The sequence below is a fragment of the Corylus avellana genome, chromosome ca1, assembly GCF_901000735.1.
Source record: "Corylus avellana chromosome ca1, CavTom2PMs-1.0".
NCBI classification, from domain to species: domain Eukaryota; kingdom Viridiplantae; phylum Streptophyta; class Magnoliopsida; order Fagales; family Betulaceae; genus Corylus; species Corylus avellana.
The window spans coordinates 47,860,154-47,877,297 of record NC_081541.1 but is presented as its reverse complement, the minus strand read 5'-3'; the positions used below and the strand labels follow the sequence as shown (position 1 = coordinate 47,877,297).

The window sequence follows — 17,144 nt, the reverse complement described above, 5'->3', positions numbered from 1 at the left end:
AAACTCTTAGCACTCTTACATCAAGTTGAAGAATGAGACCTAATCCGAGTCTAACTCCACATTTTAGCCTATAAATATGCTCCTTTACCAAGTATAAACCTCACACTTAAAAAGACTAAATTATTGAGCTTTGTGCATCATATTTTGATTGGCGTTCGGTCTGATTTCTTGGTCAATTTCTTTTTCTTCTAGTTACCAAAATTTTTGTCAAAAAGGGTATTACTTGGATGTGGAGTTTTTTTTTTTTTTTTTTATTAATTATTTTGATTGTCTCTAATAAATAAGCTTCACACTCAATGATTGGGTCTCAATCTCAATTATTAATGCTATTTACCCGTGACCACACCCAATATCACCCTCCTCTCATTTGATGGATGTGGCTATACTTATGGATTTGTTAATTAGTTTATGTCGATGTTCATTTACCTTTGAATTAGTTTTTGTTAAAAAAAAAATAGCAAAATAAAACAAAAGTGTAACATATAACATTTCTTTACTAAAAATGCAAATATGTTTCATCGGTGTTTGGGCTTGTTCATATGTCTATTATGTTTTAACTATGAAATGTTTTTCAGATAAGTTCTTTGGGAAAACTTCACTTAAAGACTCCTGAACTATCGCCCATTTTGAAAAGACTTTCAAAATTTTAAAAACTCTCAATTTTACCCTCTGAACTTTCAATTTGATGCAATGTACTCCCCTCTGTCAAATTTAAAATGTTAAAAATGATAAAATGACATTTATACCCCTTAATTTTTTTATAAAATTTCAAATTTACCCTTAATTTTGAAATGAATTTAAAAAAAAAAAAATCGAAGGGTAATTTGGTCTTTTTAGTAATTTTTGTTAGGGGTTAACGGTTAAATTTGATAGAGGGGGTCAATTGAACCAAATTGAAAGTTCAGTAGTTAAATTGTGAGTTTTTGAAATTTATGAATTTCTTATCAAAACGCATGAAAGTTCAAGAGTTTAAAGTGAAGTTTTCTATAGAAATAACGTAAAAGTGAGTTATTTTAATTGTTATTTGGGTATTGTGTTTGTTGTGTTTTTTTGTCAATGTTTGTGCTTTTTTGCTAAACAGCAAAAGTTATACTAAAGTGAATTGCCAAACGAGTCCAACCTTACTTTAAAAAATAAAAAAATAAATTGAGAATGAATGACCATCTTTCGTTCTTAGTATAAGAGCATGTTTGAGATTGCCTTTGAAAAATATAACTTTTAAGTTAAAAAGAGATTTTTGGCAAAAGCTTTAATTTCAAGCTTGTACCAAAAGTGTTTTTGTTGGCAAATAATTTTAAGCTTTTAATGTCATTTTTGGTCTTTTGGACCCAAAAAACACTTTCAATTTCTTTATCAAACGGGTATTTTTTTCTCTTCAAACAAACTTTTTGAATGTTAAACGTACTTTTAGACCCCTCAAACCGAATGCACACTCAAATAAGCCCTAAATGTAGTTCGGCCACTCCCTCCCTTTATATATATATATAAGGGGGTACTTTTGTCACAAATTAGTAGTTTGGCTCATCCTATTTGACGGATTATAAAATCAACTTAAAAACGGGTTCTATTAGAAGGGGAAATATATTTCTCTCGAAATTTTAATAAACGGAGCTTATAATTAGGGGTGGGCAAATTAACCGTTTACCGCCTACTAACTGTGACCGAACCAACATTAACCCCCTACCGCCAGAAGTCGGTCTATAATCGTAATCGGTTAAGGATTTTTATACCGACGTCGGTTCGGTTAATAGGTATAAATATTTTTTTGTCGGTTAACCGAATTAACTGATAATAAATATTTTTTTGGGTAAAGTCCACATACCCCCTCAAACTACCACCAAATTAACAATGTCTCCCCCAAACTTTCAATTGTGACAATGTGTCTCCCAAACTGCCCAAATTAAGTTCAATAAATTATTTTAGCCAAAAAAAAAAAAAACAATTTGAGCCCTAAAACAATCAATTTTTTGCCCAATTAAAAAATCTCACAGTTAACTGATTAACCAAACGATTTTAACCCGAAATATCCGTTTAACTGAATATTTCAAAATAAATCCTTATCGAAATATAATCAATGAGTTAATTGTTTTAACCGACAATTTCCATTAACCGAACCAAAAATGTGTTACGGGCCTTTCCATATTAGACTTTTTATGTATTAAATTTATATTATGTTAGCATAAGTCAACTAACCATAATCTAGCCGTATTAGGGTTATGATATTATTTCAATAAGAGTTTCATTATGACTCAACCCTAGTTTATATTTCAGTAAGAGTTGTTCACTCAACCCTAACTCTCTTATGTAATATGTAACAAATCCTCTATTTAAAGAGGTTATGCTATGAATAAATGCATGGAAGGAATTAATCACAAACCTTGTGTTTGAAAGGTCTAGGTTCCTTTAAAATTTAAGGTCTAGGTTTCCTTAGAACCTAATTTATCCCGTTGCGAACTTAAGTTTGTAACAACTTGGTATCATAGCCAATTATGGCTTCATCACCATTTTCCAATTTCGATCAAAGGCTTGATAGTTTAGAGGAAAGTTTGGGTTTTGCAATGTGTGTGATGCGGGAGTTCTTCGCCGCCATGAACTCAAAATTTGATCGGTTGTTTGGTCCTTCAACAATTTTATCTCCAACAGTGTCACATTTTGATTGGGAGAATTTTTTTTTTGAACGGAAATCTGAGGATTTCATTGATTAAAAATTACGAGCATATAGCTTTTACAAAGCAAAGCAAAAACCTCTTACAACACAAAGCATAAAGTTATACAAAATCATAGCCACATGCTATGAGGTTACAAAGTCAAGATACAAACAAAAATTCTTACAATCAAGTGTTATTTATGACTTTAATCTTCCGCTAACCTATATACAAATACCGTTAAATAGCAGATCTATTCTGAGTATACTAGATCGAAGACATGGGTAGCCAAATTCCTAACAAAATTTATTTAAACCGGACATAAGAGATAACATTTCGCACCAAACTATCCAGGGAGTGAGAAATAACCCTTTACACCTAATTATTCCTCCTTGCTCATAAGGGCAGATCTAGAGAGAAGAAACCTCTTATTCAAAATAAAAAACACAAACAAATAGCCAACAAACAGCAGCAGCGGTCGGGGAGGAGATGAAAGGCACAACATGGTGGAAGGTAGACAGATGCATAGCGGAGAGACCGAAGTTGTGATCTAGTTGGAGAACACCTACAAACATAAAAAATAAAACTAGAAGGGGCGGGGGAGGGTAGGAGCGGGGAGTAGAAGGGGAAGGGGAGAGGAGGAGGGAGCAAATCTCTCAAAATTGTTTTCTGAGGAGAAAGGCCGAGAGGCGGCTTATAGGGTTTTCCGATCAGGAGGAATGTTGCGGTGTTATTATGGAAAACAATGAAAGTAGAAGGCTGCCAAAGTTTTTTAGGATACTTGTGATTTTTTGAAAGAATCACGTGACTTGCCACAGGAGAAAAATGCTCTCAAGGAAGAAAATAAATCTCTGAAACTTAATATTGAGAACCTCAATATTCGATATCAACAAGGACTCAAATGCATGTTCCCATGGGTTACTATGGATCACACCATTCTCATGGCCCCACCATCCTATCAATTTTCGATCCCAGTGCCAATACCTCCAAAACTAGTTTCAGTGCATCCATCTATGAAGTCATACCCAATTGAATTGCTGAAGGGCCTCACATCTCAAATTGACAAACTAAGAGATGAACATCCACACTGATGAAAGTAATTAATGAGGAATCTATGGAATAAAAGACGCTATTCGACAATGGCTGATTTTATTTCTCGCGTTTTAGATTTCGTCCTTGAGGACAATGACGTTTTCAAGAGGGAAGGAATGTTATGGGCCTTTCCATATTAGACTTTTATGTATTAAATTTATATTATGTTAGCATAAGTCGGCTAACCCTAGCTGTATTAGGGTTATGATATTATTTCAATAAGAGTCTCATAATGATTCAGCCCTAGTTTATATTTCAATAAGAGTTGCTAACTCAGCCCTAGCTATCTTATCTAATATGTAATGAATCCTCTATTTAAAGAGGTTTTGCTATGAATAAATGCATGAAAATAATTAATCCAAATCTTGTGTTTGAAATGTCTAGGTTCTTTTAAAATCTAATTTATCATCTTGCGAACTTAGGTTCGTAACAAAATGGCTCTATCAAACCGGTACAATTTCTTAATTATTAACAATTTGTCAAACCAGAATTAAAAATTTCTTAATCAAAATTAAAATCATCATAGTTTCTTAATCAAAAAATTTCTTAATCAAAATTGTAATCAAAGATCAAACCAGAATTGTCAATAACAATTTTTACATTATATAGAAATAATTATATATAATTAATTATGAATAATTATAAAAACATATATTGCAATATATATATATACCTGCAGTATACGCTGTTGGAGAGGTAGAGAGTGTCGGGGAATGACCTGGGCTCGACGCCACCGAAGTAGCAGAGGCCGCTGGGAGGGAGACAAGGCCAGCCGGAGTAGCTAGACAAGAGAAAAACGAGCGAGAGAGAGAGGAAGGCGTATGTTTGCGCGGGAGGAGCTAGAAGAAAGATTCTATGCTTTGCTTATGAGGAACGCTGAAGGAGAACCAAACGGCTGGAGCATGCAAAAGAGAGAAAAAGGAGATCCATGGAGGGTACTGGCGTGCGGGAGATGAGAAGATAAAGAAGAAGGGGAAAAAACAAGAGGAGAAGTGGGAAAAAGAGAACCAATCCTGATGACATTTAGTAACGAGCCACGTTTGGCACGTTACCAATTTTTATATTTTGAATTTTTAAAAACAAAAAAAATATATAGTGTTTGTAAAACTATATTGTGTCGGAAAATATATATAGTGTCGGAAAAACTATGTCGGGAAAACATATATATAGCGCCCCAGAATTTTCAAAATTATTTAAATAGATTATTTTGATGATGATGTTATTTTAATATCAATTTTAGCCAATGATTTTTGGAAAAATTTATGGTGTTACAGAGAGTGATAATTAGAGAATGGTAATTTGTGAAATAATAGGATAGTAAATGATAAGAAGAATTGTATTGGTAGGTAGAATAGTAAGGGAATGTAGAATGGTTAATGGTAGGTGTAATAGTATGAGTTTAAGGATGGTAGAATTGTAAATGGAAGGTAGAATAGTCAATGGTAGGTATAAGGATGGTAGAATTGTAAATAGAAAGTAGAATAGTCAATGGTAGGTATAAGGAAGGTAAAATTGTAAATAAGAATGTAAAATAGTCAATGGTAGGTATAAGGAGGGTAGAATTGTAAATAAGAATGTAGAATAGTCAATGGTAGGTATACTAAGTGGGTAGGTGGAATAGTAAAATGAGGGTAGAATTGTAAATTGAAGGTAGAATAGTATTTGGTTTTTTTTTCCTATAAATAGAGCTCTTTCCCTTCACAATTTCACTGCTCCTCTCCCATCTCTTCCACATATTCTTCCTTCTTCCGCTTTTTACTCGGTCTTTCTTCTTTCTGAGAGTGTTTACTCAGAACAGAAAGCGAAAGGGCGAGACAAAAAGCTGCAAGAAAGAAAGAACACGAGAGATAGCGGACTTGAGAAATTAGTTTCAAAAGATATACTAGCGGTGTTAGTCAGATTGGAGCAACTAGATTCCTTCATACCACTTTTAGCTTCAGTTTAGAGGTAAGTAAATTCACTCCCCCTTCTAAAATTACTTCATGTCATGCTATTTATTCATTATTGTATCAAACTGTAAATGATTATTTTATTTACCTGTCATTGAGATATGTTGCATGCATGAAGGATTTCTAAAAGAATTATTTATAAAGTTTCTATTTCTTTAAATGCTTTCTAAGTACAACAAGTTTATATTTGAAAAAGTTTCCATTTTGAGAAAAGAAAGTTGAGAAATGATGATGATTATAAGAAAAAAGAATGATGATAAACCCTCATACATGTTGTCCTAAGATGCATCAAAAGAAGTACAAAGAAAAGTACAAGAAATGAGTTAAATGTTTATGAAATGAGGGCTCCTGTATGGAGGAGAGTATTTTTGGCCCCAAGATAAGTAAGGATGAGAGGAGTTCGGTACCGATACTCGAATGGAGGCGAAACCACTGAAGGAGGCTATGCAAGAAGGTGGTATTCCATCAACATGACCGTTGAGTGCACTAAGAAAGAGTTCATTGACGGTCAGACATGGCTAAGGCTATAGTTCAGTGCCATGGTCACAAGGACCCGCAACCCTCGTATACAAGGGTAACAGTGTACATGGGCCCTAATATGAGAAAAAGATAATATAATTTCAACGATGATATATTATGATAATTTACAATGATGATTTATAATGATGCATTATGATGATGATTTATGACGATGATTTATTACTAGATGTAATAATATGTATATACTACGGGAGATGAAACCGTACATACATATATTATTATGGCTGGTTGTATATATATATTTGTGAAAACAATTTTCAAAACTGAGAACAAGGAGTAAAACTATTTATGATTGTCGATTCTACTTGCTGGGCCCCCTTTGGACTCATTCAGTTTCATTTCTTATTTTCAAGTAGAAAGGATGTTGGAATAGGAGGTCGGAATGGGGGCGGGAATAATCATTAACTTTCAAAGTCTTTTCATATCAGTTATTGTAATAATATGATATTCCGCAACTAAAGTTTAATGTTTTCTAATTTCGCTTGTAATAAAATCTCTTGAAAAATGTTTTATACATTTATCGTATCATTTAAAATCAAGTACTTTGATAGACCTTATAGATCTTTGCAAAAACTTTTGTTGTAAAAGAAGAAAAGTGGCAAACTCGGCCTTAACGGGCTGGGGATGTTACAATATATATATATTGGACAAGGATTTTTTTTTTTAAAAAAAAAATGTGTCGGAAGAACTTCTTCCAACTGGATATATAAAATTGACATATACTTATGAGAAACATTACTCGTTGTAATATTGGGTTACCACTTTTTTTTATGTTTTTCCTAAATTTTTTATAGGGGTATTTTTATCATTTTACAAGGTATACCTTGCAAACTTCTCTTGTAGTTGGAGTAGATATTAATGCAATCTTTAATTCAAGAGATATTAAAAACTAAGTGCTAGTTTCAAGATGTGTTTTTTTTTTTTTTTTTTTTTTTTTTTTCAAATTTTTAAATAAATTGACAACATATAAATCGTATGTGTTAAATATAATCTCAAAGAATTCTTTATTTAAGATCAATTAAGACACCAAATTGTCACAACAAAAAAACAAAAAAAACAACACCAAGCAAAATTACATATTCTTCTTATAAATATAATGTGAACCATAACTAGAATTTGGGTGGTTGAAGAATTGAATAAGGAGTTTTTTAAAAGTATGTGAGAATCACATATTTTTTCAAATAAAATTTTCTCCATATATATATGGCTCTTACAAACTAATTATTTTTTTTTAAAAAAAATATATATACTTAAGATTAGGAAAACACTAAGCAACTCCGTGTGTGTGTATATATATATAGTCTAGAATATTATTACTAAAAAGCACAATGTTTTCTTTTAATAACATTGGGAGTAAGTCGATCGATCGCTAGCTAGTTCATATAATTGTTATATTAATTTGAATAGTTTAACTAGCTATCATTACAATATGATAAATATATCAAATGGAAAGCTTAATTTATATATATAGTGCAATAACATGAATAACTTGTACTTGACCAACAATTGGATCTCTTCCTAGCTACTTTAGTATTATTATTATGAAATATAACAAAATTATTATGAAAACTAAATAAATCATTTTAGTATATATTATGGAATTACTAATATAATGTTAATAGTATAAATAATATTAATGGAATTAATTAATTGAACAAAAAATTAGTAACGTGTCAGTCTAACACGTTACCAATTGGTAACGTGTTAAAAAGACACGTTACAAATTGGTAACGTGTCAGTTACCAAGTTCGTAACGTGCCAGGTAGACATGTTACAAATTCGTAACGTGCCAGTATGGCACGTTACCCATTGGTAACATTTCACATGTTACTAAAATATTTAGAAACGTGCCACAAATTAACACGTTACTAATTGGTAACGTATCAAAAAGTAATGAATAGTTGACAAGTTACAAATTGGTAAGTTTTTTGTAGTGTCCTACTTATAAGTAGGTTTGATATATTATAAATCCCTAAGTCAATTCACCAAAATTAAAAAATCCCTAAGTTTTTTTTTTTTTTTTTTCCTGAATTTTTACTCTCTAGGTCAATCAAAATGCCATAAAATCCCTACCATTAGATTTTTTCAAAATAGTTAACAGCCGCTAGTCTCATTGAAACTGTGCGTTTCACCTAACTTTAAAATGTTGATTTTTTTTTATTAGTTATTTTTAAAATTTAAATCTTCAAAAAAAAAAGAAAAAAAAAAAGAAAAAGAAAAAAAAGTAGCCTGTTCTGCAGAGTTGCTTCCCATCGTAGATTTTGGAGGTATGAGAAGATGCATCTTTTTCTTCTACAAGCAGCTTGAAGAATTACTCAGCAGGGCCTCCTTCTTTAGCAGGGGTAAGTACTAAGTAATGAGTCCCATAGCTGAAGTCGAGGACAAAAACATGGCAGCAAACAATCCAGACAGTGGAGTTTTTGGTGAAAGCCGTGGTGACAACTATGTCATAGGTTTCTCAATCGATTCTTGGGATGACACGACGACAATGAGTTTTTGGTTTTTGTATATTGTTTCTTGCAGCTTGTGGTTGAGTCTATTGAGCCTGTGAGGCTTTGACAGTAAATGAGTCGAGCTGAACTGAGTTGAGTTTTGACTATTTAAATACTCAGCTTTGTAATGACCATATTTTTTTAACTATAGTAACGGTTAATTTTCTTCATCGACTTTGATCGTGATCAACCAATTAATTTTTCAATATACTTTTATGTGAGTTCCTCTTATTGGATTGAACTATAAATTAGAGAATTTTTTTGAAAGATTGTTAATAAATAAACCATTATCCTGATTATCATTGCCTTTCCTATTCAATATAGTCGGTAATTCCATATAATTTAAAACAGACTTATACTAAGGAGATGGTATTTCTAACATACAACATTGGATTAACAAATTTTGTAATAGCTATTCTAAAAAAAAAAGACACTAACTCAGATACTAATTTGTTGCGAAAAATTAATATTTTGGATCACAAATAAGCAGAATAAAATAAGTTAATTACACATATCATCAAGATGTACATAGTTCGGTTTAACTAGCCTATATTTATAGGCAGAGACTTTCAAGAAGAAATTCCAATATTAAAAGATGAATTACAATAAAACTATTTAAAACCCAAAGCTTGACAAAATAGAAAACAAAATAGGAGACCTTTTCTCTCTAGTGGCAACAAAGCCTTCAACAAATTTATTCATTAAAACAAAAAACAAAAAAAGCTTCAACAAATTCTCCTTCACTTATCTTCTTCAGAACCAGTACCCCACAACAAAAGGTGTTTTTCACTCATTTTACTTTTCTTTTACATGAGAAACTCGCCAAATGCTGTTACCATAAATATTCTTTGTATTCTAAACCTGACTAAGGCGAATAATGCTAAAAGTTATTTTTGTGCCCTCTAAAAATGATGTGACTTTTAAAATTACTATTAGACTTATAATTAATCATTATTAAATTTTAATCAAATAAAAAGTCACATTTAACATGTTTAGCATGTTTACTAAGGGTCTATTTGAGATTGCGTTTGATACCTAAAAGTACTTTCAATACTCAAAAAGTTCATTTAAAGAAAAAAGTACCAATTTAATAAAAAAAATTAAAAACGCTTTTAATAGTTCAAAAAATTTAAAAATAGGCAAAATGCATTTTTGACAAAACTTTTGTCCAAAAACACTTTTTAACTTAACGGAACCCAATCATGTTCTAAGAATAAATTTTTTCTATAAATGAAAAGGCACATTTAGCATGTTTAGCAGCAGTGGGCTTAAAAGTTACCATCAAAATCACGTCATCCCTCACGTCAAAGAAAAATAGAATTGAAACGTGATTTTTTTTATATAAATCACCTCACACACTCCATTTTCACGCCAACATCTGACATTCAAGGTTCACCATATCCGCCACACAAATGGCTGTAGCGAGTAAAATCCCAGAGGTGGTGCTGAGCTCCTCCTCCGACAGCAAGGGCATGCCGGTGATTGGCTTTGGCACCGCCGCAGATTCCATCGACGGCGCCACCCTCAAATCGGCGGTCCTGGAGGCAATCAAGCTGGGTTACAGGCACTTCGACACTGCCTCTGCATATGGGTCTGAGCAGGCTTTGGGAGAAGCTATTGCCCAAGCACTCACACTCGGCCTTGTCAGCTCCCGGGAGGAGCTTTTCATTACTTCCAAGCTCTGGCCTAGTGAGGCTCATCCTGATCTTGTTCTTCCAGCTCTACAGAAATCAGTTCAGTGAGTGATCTTGATTGTAAAATTATACTTGCCATGCTCATAGATTAAATTCTTTTCAGGTAATTTATGGTTGATTATCGTTAAGATAAATGGTAAACAAACTCATTATGCACTGCCTGCACCAAAGAATGGCTGCTGCTTGAGCGCTCTTCAGGGGACGCTTGACGGTTGGGCGTAGGCCGTCCTACATCATTAAATGAAGCCAACTTCATTTGGGGTTCTTCTTACAATCATCCAATGGATCACTTAATAGTCTCCGTTAATAAGTCTTGCTAATGAGTGGAGAGTGGTTTGCCAAACAGAGCCCAAATTGCTGACATTAGGGCATGCTAATAAAGAGGATGGATTTGAATTGTGGGTGATTTAGTGGCCGTCACAAGCTTGACAATGAATCTCCCTTTTAATGCTTTTGTATTTGTCATGGCAATTTGAGTGCTATTCTTGAACATATTTCATGCCAAGGTTAGGAATTAGCAACATTTATTTTATAGTCAAAATTGTAATATGGAAATCTTATGTTGATGTCTTTCCTAATTCCCTCAATCTCTGCATATTTTCAATTTCAAATGAATATAGGGATCATGCACAACTGAGTAAGTTTATTTGGTATTTATTCTTAGCATGATTAGGAGTTTGTCCACCATTTCCTCCTCAACTAATTCAATTCTCATCTCAGCCTTTCTCTTTGTTTCCTCCATGAGCTTTTCTTCCTCTTTTTCCATATCAACTGCTCCCAACCCCATGCTTCCTCTCCCTTTTCTTCATCCCAACATATTTCTTCTTCCTCATTAGATACCATTCCAAACTCTGGCAGAAGAGGAGGTGGTGCATGCCTTGGAACTTGGGAGCAACTTTCTCATAAGCATTGCAAAGCAAGCATAGGTTGCCAAGAGGAGTCTAGAAGGGACTGAAACAGCAAATCTTCCATCCTAGTATTACCATGTTCAAGATCCGACCCAGCTTGCCACTATCAGCTTCAGATGAGTATTCTTCAATCTTCCACTCCTCTCACTTGGGTCTTCCATCCTATAGCATGGCCCCTAGATTCAGTTGGCAATGAATGAGAATTAAAGTTTTTTTGATCAGGACTTGTAAACGTAAACTTTTGAAATAAGCAATACTTTACTGATTTAGCAGCTATTATGATTTATGGAAAATCGACTAATTCAAGCAAATAATGTTGGAGTTGACCAATTTGTGCAGGAATCTTCAGTTGGAATACATAGACCTGTATTTGATCCACTGGCCCATCACTGTGAAGCCTGGAAAGGGGGGATGGCCTTTTGCTGAAGAGGACATGATGCCCATGGATTTCAAGTCTGTGTGGGCAGCCATGGAGGAGTGCCAGAGACTTGGCCTTGCGAAGTTCATTGGAGTCAGCAACTTCTCTTGCAAGAAGCTTCAAAACCTGCTCTCCTCCTCCACTATTCCTCCTGCAGTGAATCAAGTGAGTCCAGTGCAGCAGCTTCAACTTTTCATTTTGACAAACGATATGTTATTATTAAAAAAGATGATTATTATTTGTGTAGGTGGAGATGAGCCCTGTTTGGCAACAGAAGAAACTAATAGATTTTTGCAAGGCAAATGGAATTGTTGTCACTGCTTTCTCTCCATTGGGAGCAAAAGGGACTAGTTGGGGCACCAACCATGTTATGGAGAATGAAGTTCTCATGGAGATTGCAAAAGCAAGGGGGAAGACTGTTGCTCAGGTTTGTCTTAGATGGATATATGAGCAAGGGGTGACTCTTGTGATGAAGAGCTACAACAAGGAGAGGTTGAAGGAGAATCTGCAGATCTTTGACTGGGAACTATCAGAGGATGACAGTAAGAAGATCAGTGAAATCAAGCAGCACCGGATGATGCTCAAGGAGGAACTTATTTCAGCTCGTGGACCCTACAAGTCCATTGAAGAGCTTTGGGATGGAGAGCTCTGAACTTTAACCTTTAAGAGAGTTTACTGCTTGCATGTAAAATGGGTTGATTTTTATTTTTACAAGTTTTTATTGATCCAAAGGTTGATTTTCACTGCCACATTATTGTAATTATATGACAGTTGTATGAGAGTGTACTAAATAGCATTATTCTTATAAAATATTTGTGAGATAAAAATACAGGACGTAGAATTTCTCTTTTGGAATATGTTACTATTGCACCACTGACGAAAGGCACCGAGACATCAAGTTGTTCGGTTTGTGTTTCATTATTCTTGCAATTGGAAAATTTTTGGTCTTCATCATTTAGAACAGCCGTTTGCATCCATTTTCAGAAATTTGAAACAAAATCTTTTCGAGCCCTAGCCCCATTGGTTTATAGCTTCGATTTTCTGTGATTCTTTATTCCGTTTCTATATGTGGATTTTGGCAGGAAATGCTAGTTTAGAGAGGCCCATTGGGATTGGGTTTGATGTTGAAAGGGTATTCATCAAAGTGGACCCGTAACTGTTTTTTTCACTGTTTGTGGGACTGTTAATGTATGTGTGTAGATACTAGATATATTGATGTTTGAAGGTTTTGTACAGTGATCAGGAAAGGAAGTTGAATGGGTTCAGAACTGAAAAGCAATTGAACCAACTCCCTGTAATATACTTTGGCAAGATCTATGAAATGAGCCTGGTTGTGTATGTTAAGAAGAGAATTTGTAGCTTAAGTATCACCAAAACATGAGTGCTTCAAACTCAAAATTCTTTCGCAGGCTGGCTTTTGGGTACTGAAAGGCGAAATTATTAAATTTATGTTGCCAAAGGCTGAAAATGGTCTGCAATATTTCATACAAAAATTATGCAAACTAGCTGGAAACTTTTGTGCAGACTTCCTCATATTTTTATGGATGACTGAAGAACTAATTGCTTCAGAACTAAACAGCATGATCTGCTTTGGGCATACACATAAAGTTATGATCTATTTAAAAATCCACTTATCCTATCTATTTAATCTGACATTTCTTTCTGCTTTACTAACAATTCAAATGAAAAGTATGAACAAATGGCTGGATTATCTTCCCACTTATTTGTACCGTCCTTATTCTCATTCATTATAACTCTTCTTTATAATGTAAAGTTTCAAAGCTGTTGATATTGCAGCTGATATAGGGTATGACATTTCCTGTCTTACTTTGCATAATTAATGTCTAGTGCCACTGATAAGTATCCTTTTTGTATCTTTCTATAAAGAATACTTGCTCGTACTAGAAGATAGGTCTTCTCTAAGGGATAGATGTTGTTTGCTCTTCTTTATCCTTCTTGTTCTGCTGAAGTTTCTTTATTCACTTGTGTTCTCCTGTTTTTATGCTTTAGGATTTCCTGTAGCAGAAATATTTTACATTGGCTCCTTCAGGCTTAAGTGCCATCTGTGGTAATTCTGGTGATTTGAGTCTCTCTTTCATGTTTGTTGTTTATGCGCCAAATAGCCCCTTGCTTCTTCAAGTTTAGGGGCAAGGAAGCTTCGAGAAATGGGTATCATTGAAGAGTGCTAAATTGAGACTTTGCCACTAATAACCTTTGCACTGTGCCATGAACAAAGGTTTCAACTCTGTTATTGGACTTGATATGATCTGTTGTTTGCTTTTTGTTGGGAAAACATTTTGTTTAGGAATTGAACTTGACTTTCTAGGTAATGCTCAGGAAGCATGGACTTGGTATTTGGTGCCTTAAGCTATCTATGCAATTTCTTTATTATGAAGCAAAGCAAAATGATGAGTTGCTTATATTTGAATATGATGTAGAACACCATAACATTTTGGTCTTCAAAGTTCTCTGATTGCTTTGCTCACCCAGCTCAAGTTATTGCTTTCTTTTCATTAAGGCAGTGACATTCTTATTTTTTTGCTTGAAACAAAACTTTGGATGGAAATGAAGTGGCAAAAATATTCTGTGATAAGATCCTTTCTTTTTTTTGAAACTAGCTGCTGAAGACCGCTTCAACAGAAGCAATACAGCCTAGGCTGCTCTGCTTGAGTGGAGCACACTGGGTTGCTTCAGCTCGAATGGGGCATTCTGCCTGCTCCATGTGATGCCACCACTCGAGTGTCCATTGAGCGGTGCACACTGCCTGCACCAAAGAATGGCTGCTGCTGCTTGAGCGCTCTTCAGGGGACGCTTGAGCTGTGGGTGTAGGCTGTCCTACATCATTAAATGAAGCCAATTTCATTTGGGGTTCTTCTTACAATCATCCAATGGATCGGTTAATAGTTTCCGTTAACAAGTTTGCTAATGAGTGGAGAGTGGTTTGCCAAACAGAGCCCAAATTGCTGACAGTTTAGGGCATGCTAATAAAGAGGATGGATTTGGATTTTAGGATCAGAAAGCAAGAAACTTTTATTTAGGGTGATTGAGAGGCCATCACAAGCTTGACAATGAATCTCCCCTTTAATGCTTTTGTATTTTTCATGGCAATTTGAGAGCTATTCTTGAACATATTTCATGCCAAGGTTAGGAATTAGCAACATTTTGTTTTATAGTCAAAATTGTGATATGGAATTCTTATGTTGATGTCTTTCTTCATTCTCGAATGAATATAGGGCGCATGCACAACTAAGTTTATTTGGTATTTATTCTTAGCATGATTAGGAGTTTGCCCACAATTAGACCATGTGATTTATTCATAATCTGTTATTGTATTAATATTTCACACTATACGAGCATCGTGCAGCACAAAATTCCTTCTTTGCTTTTTCATTTTTGCTTCCCATATCTTTGGCAAATGGCAGGTGGAGTGAAACAGGGGAAGTGGCAATGTTGGCTGAGCCCGTTCCCAATTTTATGAGATATAAACCAAAATTATGGTAAATCTGTTAAAAGAATTCTGTATGTGATTCTCGATGATTTCTCAACGTATTATGCCTAGGTATATATGTTTACAACTTAGAAGATTTAATATGTTCAAAATCTCTACTATTCTATCTGTGATTCTGGAAGTTCACTAGGCAGATAGGATTGTGTAATTTGGTAGATCTCGATCATTTTTATGTTAAAGTAAAAAGTTTGGTAGGATTAGGCTTGGACCTGTAAGTTTAATGTGTGGCACATGTGGTTTTTAGTCTCCCCTCATTATTCTTACCTAAAAAATGTCTCTTCCCCTGCATTGCTCAGCTTGAACAGCAATTGGACCAACTCCCTATTACAGACTTTGGCAAGATCTATGAATCCAAACATGGATGACTATGAAGGACTCAGGTTTGGATTGTGCATCGAAGCCTGCCAAGATCATAGAATTTAATCCGCCCACCAAGTGATAGATTTTTGAGTCCCTTTTATTGGGATGTAGTTTACAGTCTTTAATAGAAATTTGACACATCAGATAAAACCATCAAATACAATGGGGATGAAATTATATCTTTAATTTAAATCAATCCCATAAACTTTTTCATTCGTTCTAACCTAACCCCCACCTCCCACAATCGAATCCCCACTCACATCCGAGCCTTTAACACCATAGTCTTTAAAACCAACTACGATGATGGCTCCGGTGATTTTATCAATAGTTATTTAGCTTATAAGGTATTTTGTCAAGAGAAGAAAAATTATTTAGTGTGAAGTGTTATATTATATTTTGACGTTTCAAATTGAGGTATTTGCTTTTTATTGAAGGATGCAAGCACCTAATTTTACACCACAACCTCATTAACTTATTCTATAGATTTTTTTTGCCTCTCTCTCTCTCTCTCTCTCTCTTGGGAAGCCAAATCTACCACCCACGCACCCTACCAATGCCACCATTGACCCCTTCTCCATTCGCCACTAGGCCTAGGCAAATCCACCGTTTGTCGCGTATAGGGCTGTTAAGTGAGCGAAGCGTCTCGCGAGCAAGCTCGGGCTCGGCTCGCATAAGCTCGGCTCGAATATTAAATGAAACACTTCATAAACACAAATTCTGGCTCGAATATTAAACGAAGCAAGCTCGGCTCGACTCGGCTAAGCTCGTGAACAGCTCGTATAAGCTCGAGTGTGTGTATATATATATAAACTAAGTAATAGATAATTAATTATAAATCTCATAATTATTAAAACCTTAAAATTGCATTTATATTTAAGCGTTAGAGAATGAAAAATTCTAGACCCTTCGTGATGAAAGAGAGAGAGAGCAATCATTAAAAAAACCTCGATTCAATTAGAGCAGATCCAAACGAAAGGAAGAAGAATCAAGCAGAAACTATTGAGGGTGATTGCGAAAGGCATAAACTATTGATGAATCAAACAGACCCAAACAATATCACTACATGTCTGGTGAGTGAGAGTGAGAGAGTGGGAAATGAGAGTTCAAGTGGAAGATCTGTTGTGACTGGTGAGGGGGATTGAGAGAGAGACGTTAAAAAAATATTTTTTTGTAGGGGCGTTGTCCCAATACAGTCTGAATGCAACCTGTTAACTTGTCCCACATTGTTAAGAAAACATTAATCTCCAAGTTTGCTTATCTATAAAAGGATGCATATCCTCTCTCTTTGAAACCAAATGCCTTGCTGTATTGACTCAGGCTCCATACTCGACTAGCCAGGCTAAGCAAATACTCATATGCAAACTAACTTCTTAAGCCGTTTAAGAGTACTTGAAGTTAAAAAAAAATTTTAAAACAAAAACATTAAATATAAGAGCCAGCTCGCGAGCTGGCTCGGCTCGACTTATTATTAGTTCGAGCTCGATTTTTTGGGCTCGCACTTGAGCTCGACTCGAGCTCGAGCTCGAGTAAAATTTAAA

General features: G+C 34.6%; 1 protein-coding gene and 1 non-coding gene across 2 annotated transcripts; both read left to right on the top strand.

Annotated features, from left to right (window-relative positions):
• Nucleotides 1-10,102: 10,102 nt before the first annotated feature.
• On the top strand, nt 10,103-12,595 carry LOC132183434 (non-functional NADPH-dependent codeinone reductase 2-like). Its single transcript, XM_059596874.1, has 3 exons — nt 10,103-10,456; nt 11,660-11,903; nt 11,986-12,595. Exons 1-3 carry the CDS (start codon nt 10,131-10,133, stop codon nt 12,388-12,390), a joined length of 975 nt encoding a protein of 324 aa, XP_059452857.1. The 5' UTR covers nt 10,103-10,130; the 3' UTR covers nt 12,391-12,595.
• Nucleotides 12,596-14,137: 1,542 nt separating this feature from the next.
• On the top strand, nt 14,138-14,216 carry LOC132168319 (small nucleolar RNA R160). The gene has a single exon (XR_009438835.1). It is a non-coding gene; the product is annotated as a small nucleolar RNA R160 (small nucleolar RNA).
• Nucleotides 14,217-17,144: the final 2,928 nt, after the last annotated feature.